This window comes from Onychomys torridus, chromosome 10 (assembly GCF_903995425.1).
Source record: "Onychomys torridus chromosome 10, mOncTor1.1, whole genome shotgun sequence".
Lineage (NCBI taxonomy): Eukaryota > Metazoa > Chordata > Mammalia > Rodentia > Cricetidae > Onychomys > Onychomys torridus.
The window spans coordinates 1449017-1460222 of NC_050452.1; the positions used below are offsets into that span (position 1 = coordinate 1449017).

The 11206-nt window shown below is 43.8% G+C and overlaps 1 protein-coding gene across 2 annotated transcripts in view; it reads right to left on the reverse strand.

Moving 5' to 3' along the window:
- Rtn4 (reticulon 4) overlaps window positions 1-7459 on the reverse strand; it is a 63062-nt gene extending 55603 nt beyond the window's left edge. Inside the window, exon 1 of one of the 2 annotated variants that reach the window (XM_036200415.1) lies at window positions 6657-7459. In XM_036200415.1, the coding sequence (XP_036056308.1) occupies window positions 6657-7176 (520 nt within the window). In that variant the 5' untranslated portion in view covers window positions 7177-7459. The remainder of the gene's footprint in view (window positions 1-6656) is intronic. The other variant, XM_036200416.1, reaches the window with a different exon arrangement.
- Window positions 7460-11206: the final 3747 nt, after the last annotated feature.

Consider the following 11206-nt stretch of genomic DNA (forward strand, 5'->3'; position numbering starts at 1 on the left):
TACACACACACACACACACACACACACACACACACACACACACGAATAAAGGTTTAAAAAGTAAAACCATACATCACAAAAAGTTAATTTTGCAAATCTACACATTAATAAAAATAGATTGTGGAAAAATAGATATTGCCAATTCTAAATTATCAATTGTCTAAGATTACCCCATAAATATAATATATCCTAGTAAAAAATCTAACAGAAGCATCCAGATTAATAAATGTTTTAAATCAGTAAAAAATCATACATACATAAATATCCAAGAAAAGTTCTGGAAAAACCCTATTACAGACTATTTTACTTAAAAGTTATAGTAATTAAAACTACTTTGTTGTTTATAGCAAAAACAGAGGATATTCCCATTTACAGTAGTTCAGACAGATAATGCAATGAATAGTTGGTCAATCATGAAAATTATATCACTGCCTCACACTCAAGAGCAAACTAAGCAGCAAATAAATTAAATATTAAAATAAAATCATAAGTGCACTAACAGTAAAAAAAAATTCTAAATTGTCTAAAGATAGCACAGTTCAATGACTTTTATGATTCAAAGTAATTTTTTAAAAAATGAAGAAATGGCTGAGCAGTGAAGAGCACTGGTTGTTCTTTCGTCCTTTGATTCCCAGCATCCACATGGCAGCTCACAACTGTCTGTTAAACTCCACTTTCAAGGGCTCCCATAGCCTCTTCTGGACTCTGTACATCCAAGTTGTACACACACACACAGGCAAAACAACTACACATATAAAACACATGAAAAAGTTTAAGCTAGCCTATGATAAACTCAAGTGATCCTGCACCCATAAAATCAAAATTAAAAAAGGCAATGATTAGAGAAAAAAAAAACATTTTGGCACCCTAAGCCTATACAAAATACTTACAAATGTAAATTTTAATAACTTGGTAAAACATTTACCAGTTTACCAGTGTACTGTGTTGATAAAGGCTAAGAAAAACTGGTACTTTCCAGGCTCTGCTGACTCCCCATGGGAGCCCTTGCCTTAGAGGAGATGGGAATGGGGGAGTGGGTTGGCGGGGGAAGGCTGAGGGGGCAGGAGAAGGGAGGAGAGGGGATCTGTGGTTAGTATGTAAAATGAATTGAAAATTTCTTAGTAAGGAAAAAAAAAATAAAGACTATAGCAAATTAAAAACAAAAACAAAAACTGCTGGCTGGCCTCTACATGCAAAAGCTTAATCCAAATCTGATTTTGTTCCCAATGTTAGGAATTATCAAATAAACATCTCAGATGTTGACTAAAAAAAAAAAAAAAAAAAAAGGAAAAACTGATATTTTAACACAATGTAGCTGGAAACATAGGCTACTTCTGTAGGCTTCCAACTGTAGGGCAATTGAACTGAAATTTAACTTGAATGGCTTTATTCCACAACCCTACAGTGCATACATCAACATTCGTCTCTGAGGAAATAATATGCAAAGGTGTTGACAGCAACACTGTTTGCTAATTTACATAACTACCATGACAGAAGCAATGGAATACAGCAGTCCCTCTTAGTCATAAGATTCCTGTTACTAATGCTAGTGGACCTGAGAGTGCAAAACAGTATTCAACTCTATATACATTAATTTTTTCCTACACCACATATATACATATGATGAAGTTTAGTTTATACATAAATCAGGAAAGAGACTGACCACAACTAATAACAGCTGTCTACATGAATGTGGCCTTTGTTGTTCTCCAGTACTTTCACCATTGCCCTCACCAGAAATGCCAGTACCACCACTCTTACACTTTGGGGCCTTTATTAAGTGAAGTGAGGGTTATAAATTCTCCACCAACCATGAAGTACATACCTAGATAACCAGTGGACTCTTGAAAGGACGGTATGAACTCTAAATAAACTGATTTTCCCTACATACACTTATGGTAAATTTTTATGTTTTCATCAAGGGAAGCAATTTTATAACTTTGCCAATCTCACTTAAAACTCATTTGAACACAAGCTCATTTGAAACCACTAGTTTATCTCATAAGTTAAGGAGGCATCTAACAGACAAACTGGGAGATACCACACACAGCACTGGGCAAAGGGGTCATTTCTATTGGGGGGGGGGGATATGGCACAAGATTTTTATCACCCAAATCAACACATAATTTAAAACTCATGAGTTATTTCTGAAATAATGGAATCTCTCCATTTACTACTTTTGACATCAAGTAATTAAATTCATGAAAAGTGAAAGCAGAGATGAAAGGACTACTGCTGTGTATCTATTGTAGCTATTGTCTTGTTTGACTGAGATGTGGGAGACTGGTGTTTGTTGTTTCAATGCTGGAAACCAAACCCCTGCCCTAGTATTCTTGAGGCAATGCTCTGCAACTGAGCCATGTACACAGAACCTCTGCAGATGCTTTGGTAAAGTAAGAAAGATAATACACATATGAATGCTCTACCACAGAAGAACTCTATTGTCTAGACAGATATCCAAGGAACTTTTAACAGAGGTACAATCTGCAAGAAAAGCTGGTGAAGGGGTTGGGAGTTTACTCAGTGGTAGAGCTTCTTCATAGCAAGTGCAATGCCCTGGATTCAGTCCTCAACTCCAAAGAGAAAAACAAAACAATAGCAAAGAAAAGCTGGGGGAAAGACACTTCTTTGTCACTACTTTAGTACTGTTTACAATTATTTTGTATGTGTCCACAAAAATACATTTCACTCATATAAAAACAACTTTTAAAAAAGAAAAACACTATAGAAAGCTTAGCTCCCACAAGGTTATGTCAGTAAATAATGGAACCTTTAAGAAAGTGAGGATCGCCGGGTGGTGGTGGCACATGCCTTTAATCCCAGCACTCAGGAGGCAGAGCCAGGTGGATCTCTCTGAGTTCCAGGCCAGCCTGGTGTACAGTGAGTTCCAGGAAAGGTGCAAAGCTACACAGAGAAACCCTGTCTCGAAAAAAAGGAAGGAAGAAAGGAAGGGAGGGAGGGAGGGAGGGAGGGAGGGAGGGAGGGAGGAAGGAAGGAAGGAAGGAAGGAAGGAAGGAAGGAAGGAAGGAAGGGGGAGGATCACGGCTAGAGGCCTGTCTGCCCAACCGGGTAATTTCACCTACTCAAGGGATGAGACAGGAGGATCCCAAATCACACAATAAATTAATTTGTATTAATATTAAAAGTGGGGGAAGTTGGAAAATGACTCAGTAGTGGCTTCATTACTGAACATGAGGCCAAAAAGTGAATAACCTGTGACAAAGAGACCAGCCTACTGGGAAGTGGTTCTAATTTGGAGTACTACATCCAGGAAGGATGAAGGAAGTAGTCCTAGTGAAACCTGAGTTCTTACAGGATGATGGTCATAAAAGGTTGCTTCCTGTCCCACCAAGGAATTGTGGTCCTCCAGTGTGGGCTCTCACCACTATAGTAACATATACCGTAAGGATTTTACCACAGCCAAGCTGATGGCAATGCCTCCTTAACTAGAAGCTTAACATATCTCTTTTTCTTAAATTAAACAGCACAGACTAAACACACCTTAAAACATCTCATTATCAAGCTGAGTACCAACATCAAAAAGACTCAACAATCCAGATGCCCTTGTCTCACCTCTGGCACCTGCACACACAGGCACACTAATCTTTTTCTTTCTTCTTTTGAAGAACAATTTCAGTTTCATGACATAATAGCAGCTTTGGATGGCAAAATATGAATTAAAACAGGATAATAAAATCCCGATTCTCTTAATTTGCATTTAATACCCTTCAGAATTCAAATCAATCTATGACATACTTTCAGCCACTCACATTACCAATAGGTCTAGAAATCAGCTTAGTCATTTTCTGATGTTTGCACTTCTCTCAAATCAGTCTCTAACCAGTTTCCTTAGAAAAAGGATACACTCTTCCTACAGGATATCACATACTTCTCCAAGAAAAATGTCACCAAGTGAAAGGTGCAGTCTCAGTATCAGTTACATGACAATGGAGACACTCGGTGCACAATAGCAATCGGAAAAATTACAATTAATTAAAGATCAGAGCTAATTAAAAATGAATGTAAATAGCAAAGTTACACTCACAAGTGCTAGGGATCTATATAGGACCTCTTCATTTTTCTGTTTCTAACCACGTACCAAATGTTTCTCATCTCCTTTGTCTTTACTTTCACTAATCCTCTCCCTTTGAGCCTTCAAAACTACATTTTTGCTCCAAAATCAAAACATAATGCCCAGTCCTAAAGTAACTTTTTTTTTCTTTTTCTTTTTCTTTTTTTTTTTTTTTCCGAGACAGGGTTTCTCAGTGTAGCTTTGCACATTTTCTGGAACTCACTCTGTAGCCCAGGCTGGCCTCGAACTCAGAGATCCACCTGGCTCTGCCTCCCAAGTGCTGGGATTAAAGGTGTGCACCACCACCGCCCGGCAAGTAACTAATTTTTAAGCCATACATTTTACCATGGCCTGAGAGGCTCCTAATTACCTGAATATAACCCACCCCTGCACTCTGCCACAGATTTTCTTCACTAATGGTACCTGATAAACAGGCTCATTCCTGCCTACGGGTCTTTTTGCCCAGGAATTCCTTTAGAAGTTTTTTCTCTGCAGCTCAAACCTCGGTTCTTTTTCCTATCACCAAACTTAAAAAGACCCCACATATTTCAGTTGCTCTCATTCCTTAGAGCTGTTATATCCTCTTCTCAGGACATCACCATTTCTAGTTCTTTTTATATGCTTTTATGTATAGTCCTCTCATAAGGGGAGCATGGGTCTTGCTCACCACTGTATCTTAGACGCCTAGAACAGTGCTTAGTAAGATAAAGTGTCCTAGATAATCAATAATAGGGATGGGTAATGGCACTAGCCAATGAACAATCTCTCCAGTGCATTAATTAAATCTAGATTCGGGGTTGGGGATTTAGCTCAGTGTAGAGCAAAAGGCCCTGGGTTCGATCCTCAGCTCCAAAAAGAAAAAGAAATCTAGAAGCACTAAAATGACTATTCATCAATGAACCACATTCACTGTTCAATAAAAGGAATGAAATTTCCAAATAAATACAACCAGTACAAAATCCAAGAAGGCAATACTCTCTTTGTCTTCTAAACAATATTTTACAGTCAAGATTTCAAGAAAATGTTGTTTCTTGAGTCCCCTCAATGTTCAAAGGACATTCTCTTGCTATTCTCTTGCTTCCATGCAGGTATAGAAGATAATTGTGGTTTTGCCAATCGTTACATTTCCAGTTTAAGATTTTAACACCTTTTTTTCTACTTTAGTTTCCCTCAAAAAAAAAAAAAAAGGTTAAGAAAAATGGAAAGCTAAGGTAGTCTTCACTTTCTAAATTCTTTACTGTACTAATTTTTTAATAGTGCCTTGGAGTATTATGCTCATAATAAATTGTTACCCAGAAACATCCCTATTGGTTCATTTTACCCATTGTGAAAGAGTTCACTGTAACAAAAAAGACAGTATGAGCTCAGGATGATTTTTTTTTTTTAATGAACCACCTCCCAAATCTTGCAATGTTGTGAAATTTTCCCAGCAGGCAGTTATACCACTTAATTTTTTTTACCTTAACTTACAAAGCTTACTGCTATCAAGACACTATGTCCCAAAGCAGAGATTTCCTTTCCAAAGTAATTTTCCAAAATCAAAAGGGCAATAAAACAATGTTCAATGTTCCTTTAAAAATTAAAACATAATATACAGTAACTTGGAAACTACAGGCCTGTATTTTGTCAATCTAAATCATATACTTCCAAAAACTAGCACTTCTAACCAATATATGAAACATCTGTCTCACAACTTTTTATTATGTATCAGGATACATCTACCACAAGTTCAAAAACCAATTCCTGATCAGGAATCCACTGGTTTCCTCTTTTCTTAAGGTCAACCATTTTGCCTTTTCTCTAAGAGTCGATTGCGATACACTTAGAGGCTGAAAGATGCACCTTAATATTTGGCAGTTTCTTCTACCGTGCAACTCAGGCCCTGGCGAACTGCACCCCATTGGAACACAATGCCCAGATCCCGTTTCCCTGACTGGGTTTGTCTGGGGGAGGAGTCGCCACATTACACACAAATGAGCTGGGCGGTGACAGAACTTCACTAGAAGTCTCAGCTACCCAATTCTCCTGGAACCACGCCACTGGAGGCGCTCTCCCCTCACTGCAGTAGGATCACAGACCTTAGCAGCTCAGGCAGTTCCCCACCAGCAAGAGGGGGAAGGGATTAGTGCAAGGGGTCCCCCGACGCCTGGCAGGAAGGCAGGCCCTCAGAGAAACTAGGGTGGCAGGCAAAGGCCCCTCCTTTAAATAAAAGGGTTAGGCGCCTTTCCATTCCCACATCCGAAGCCAGACCAGCCCAAGGAATCCACAACCCTGGTTCTCGATACACACCTAACTGCTGATAGCGGCTGTGACTAACTTGGGAAGAGCGATGGAATAGGGAGCAGAAAGAACCAGAGACTTGGCTAGGGTGCACGTGCTCCCCGAAACCCGGACAAACAATGAAGGCACCCACCCGGGCTCCGTGGCCGCCCCACCCTTCTGCCTGCCTGCCGCCTGCGGGGGCGCCATCGCCTAGCCGCTCGCAGACAAAGCCCCTCGGTCCCTCGGCAGCCCTGCCCGCGCCCCCCGGGCCAACACACAAAAGAGGGAGGGGCGTGAGGGCCGGCGCGCGGGTGACACTCACCCACTGAGCCCGAGCCCCTGCGCTTGGGCGCGGCCGGCGTGGAAGGGGGCGCGGCGGGCTCCGCCAGGGGGCTCGCGCCGGCTGGGGGCGGAGGTGGAGGCCGCGCCGGAGGCTCGTCGTCCTCGGGAAGCCTGGAGGGCAGGACTGCGGCAGTGGCGGGCAGGGATGGCGCGGGCGCCGTGGGGCTCCGCTCCCAGGACGGCTGCCGCTCGGGGGCGGCGAGGGGCGCGGCCGGCAGCGGCCCGCGGGGCGCGGGGGGCACAGAGTCGCTCCCGAAGTCCAGCAGCGGCGCGGCGGCAGCGGGTGGCACCGGGGCGGCAGACAGCCCGGCTGCCGGCTTCCTCTCCAGCACCTCCAGCTCCTCCAGGTCCTCGTCGTCCTCCTCCTCGTCGTCCTCGTCCTCGTCCTCGTCCTCGTCGTCCTCGGGCTCCCTCACGAACTGGTACTGGAAGGCGGGCGGAGGCCGGGGCGGGCTGTCCGCGGACGAGGAGACCAGAGGCGACTGGTCTAGGTCTTCCATGGCTGGCGGGTCGGAGATGATGCTGCAGCTACTGCCGCCGCGGGGCCGCTTCTCCTCCGAGCCGCGGGCGGTTGTGGGGGTTGGGCAGGACTGACAGGGGCCGGGCAGTCCGAGCCGAGGAACCTGCGGAGGCGACAGCTCCCCGAACAATGAGACTTCTCCTCCTGTCTCCGCGCCCGAGATGCGCCACCCGCCCTGTCCCCAGTTGCAGCCGCCGCCGCCGCCGCCGCCCAGACGAACGAAGGAGAGAGGCCAGCAGACTCTCCGCCCAGTTTGGCGTGACTCACCTTCCAGGCAGGGAGGAGGGCTGGCTGGCGCGGGAGACGGAGAACCAATAGACTGCGGGGAAGAGAAGATGGACAGCAGACTTGTCCAATAAGATCGGAGGGTGCGGGCGGGGCCTGCCGCACTTCCTCTCCTGCGGGCGACGTTCGGAGGGCGGGTTTTGGAACTGGGACCCACCCCCACCTCGAGTAGATGCGGAGTGGGGTGGGGTCCAGGCCTTGCCTACAGCTGGATTTTAGTCTACCGTGCTGCGAATGGGGGCGGGCTGCAGCCCGGGGATTTGGAGAGTTTTCCAACAAGCCAGCGGAAGGGCGTTATCCTGAGGACCTAGGAGTGGAAAGTTTCCTCCCCGAAAAGGAAAACAACAGTGGAGAAGGGTACTAACAAGACCGAATTACAGATTTTTAAACTAAAGGCTTATTTTCAGACAAGCTCCCAACTCATGATTACCACCATTTCAAAAGGGAAAAGATAAAAACAAAACACTGTTTTGACAATTTCAAGCTCACTCCCATTCTAAACTGCAGGCCTGGAATGAGATAGGCAAAACAGCTGTGGAAGATTCTCTGGGGCTCACTGTTAGAATGCTCTTCTTCCAAAGAGGGCTTTTGGCCTTCCTTCTGCTGAACTCTAAAGTGCTAGGAGAATGAGTCACCGAGAAGGGGCAGGGGGAGGAACGTAGAAATAAACGCCTTGGAAGGCAAAATTGGTTGACTACTCTTCAGTCACCTTAGGCTGATGAGTCAACATCTCAGATGAGTCAGGCTTCCGGGAGTTAGGAAGCCCTACACTCACTGGCTTGACATGCTGGAAAAGCATGCCCTCCCCCTCCCCCCTCCCCCATGTACTTTTATCCAAAGCAGCGCTTTAAACGGTTGAAGAACGTAGAATTAGCATCCAGAGGTTTGGAGAGTCCTTTTAACTTTCTGGTACACCTTTCAAAAATATGGCTGCATGCCTACTCTGGAGGCCTGGGGAGAGGATTGCTTGTATTCTGATTATTCTGTCTACATGTGCGCTGTCCGGTACTTTAGAGACTGGCTTAGGTACTGAGCACTGAAATGCCTGAAATGAGGTATGCTGTGTGAATAAAACACACACTGTGTCCCCAGAATTCATAACAAGAAGTGTTATAATCTCGGCTTCACATTGGTTTTATGTTGACATTGATAATATTTTGTACATACAGGGATGAGTACGATATATTATCAAATTCGCTTATATTCTTTTTGAAGCAGCTTGTAGAACTCTTAAATGCATATTCTAATGATTAAGAAATGTGATTGTCATGGGGAAATTGTTAGTTCTTTAAGCAAATTCTTAGTCCCAACAAATTGTTACCCCTAGATTTAAGCATTGAAAAATAATTGGTGGGGAAGAGCTTGAGATACGGCCGAGCGACACCTTCATCTCTTTCATGGGACCTGAGTTCTGTTCCCAGCTCCCAGGCAGCTCCTAATTACTGTAAATTCAGTTACAGGGGCTCCTTCACCCTCTCATGGCCTTTTCTGGAACCTGTACACATAACACACACACACAATCTTTTAAAGATAACAAAAAATTTAATGGGGCTGGATAGATGGCTAGTTAAGAACACTTATTGCTCTTGCAGAGGGCCAGAGTTCAAGTTTCAACACCAACATGGTGATTCCCAACTGTCTATAACTCCAGTTCCAGCATATCCCTCTTCTGACTTCCTCAGGAGCCAGGTACCTGCATGGTACACAAACATATACACAGCATAGCATTCATACACATAAAACAACTCTTTAAAGAAATTTTCTTTTAAAACCACCTGGCAGTGTTCATTCTGGAAGCTAAGAGAGAGATTTCAGCTATAGTACTATTCTCTCAAGTGTAAGTTCATCCCTGAGTGTGCAGCCAATGTAAGTGAAAAGTCACTATTGTTTTAAACCATTGCCTTTTTAGATGATTCGTTACACAGCAAAAGTTATTTGAAACATCCATTTTGTGTTTCTATTTTATGTTTTATTGATTCAGACAAGGCGTTGGGTATGTACTCTTTATCAACACCAAACAAAGCACATAGAAAGTGTGTTTATACATTTCCAGTTAAAGTGTCACTACTCAGAGAAATAGGCCATTCCAGTTCTAGAATAATAATTACTATTGCAAAATGCCTACTTGATACCTAAACTCATGTAGAAAGGCTAAGTTTGCCTTGGAGCATGTGTGGATCTTGATGGATATATTCTTGTCTGTCTACATATTGGAAGATCTGAACTTTGGAGTGGATTTGCCCATACTAGAAGAAATATGTAAGATGAATTCCTGACAAACCTGTTTCAAGAGCTTTCTGCCACAGCTACTTTTCACCTACTACAAAGGACTTGCCTGTTTTCAAGCATACTGCTGAGTTACAATCAATCTTTATAATGAAAAATACAAAAAACAAAAACCACTGACACGATTTTGGCTTAAGTGGAAGTTTTAACAGCTTGCTTCATGGTTTGTCCTACTGTCTCACTGGTTTTAGGTTCCATGTCATACAGCATTTTATGAAATGCCATTTGTGATCCTGGTTACTGTTAACTCAAACTGCATTCATTCACTAATCAAAATGAAAGCAGAAACATGAGCTCAATTTACTCAGCATATTAGTCACCCACTGACAATGTTGGACCTAAAATAAAATTTTAAGTCATGAAAAAGAATCCCGCCATTCACAATAGCCAGAAAATGGAACCAACTTACATATCTATCAACAGATGAATAGAAAATTATGGAAGAATACCTTCTATGACAAGCAAGGAAGGTGGGTACTTTACAGACGTCTCTGTGACTATTTGCCTGTGCTCAGTGTTGTATGTGACAACCATGAACACAGCTACTATCCCATGGCTCTCAGACCCATGTTGAACAGACTGGATGATGATATTGTCTGTCTCCAGCAGACCAGAGTGCCCAGTAGTGTACTGCCAGTGGCCCTGGCTATTGTTGAGGGCTGGAACCACTATTTCAATGTCACCAACAGCTATAAGGACAGTAATACTCCAGCAGCTGCTGAAGATCTGAGTGGTCTGTGTGCCATACAGAATAGGGATGTCAGTTGCTACAAAACACAGATGAGTTCAACAAAGAGGATCTCCCAGCTCTGGATAGTGAAGGCCAGGCCCTTGCTATATTGTATACAGTCCACAGATGGTAAGGGAAGAAGATCTCAACACTAGTCGTACTGCTACCATATGCATCCTGGGAAGCCTAGTCAGCTGACTTTGAAGCATATGTGCAGATCTGAGTAGAAGCCTTATTGCCCATGTGGTCCTTCTGGGGGCCCTGAATACAGCTCACCTGAAAAGTTTCCATACCCCAATATTAAGCCTCTCTGCCAGTGCAGTAAATCAGATCAGGTCAAATGAATAAATCAAGATTTAATCTGAGCAGAACATTCCTGGGTAGTCCCAGGGGTAGAGGAGAAACCATAAGGGAAAGTCCATGGGCCAGACCTTAAATACCCCTTGGGGATGGAGCTGCTGCTTGGAGGGGCTTTCCCGGGTAGGGTTTGGAGAGGGCAGCTCCAGGGAACTGCTGCTTCATGCACTGAGGGCAGGGGCTGGAGAGGGCAGCTTCAGGAGAGATCCCCCAACATCCCAGCCTTTTGGGGTATATATGGACTCAGGTTCAAGTCTGGCTACTTCCTGCTGGTAAGGGACTATGTGGGGAGGGAGAAGTCAGAAGTCAGTAAGGTCACACACAGCAGGAGGTGTGAATGAAGAAGCATTTG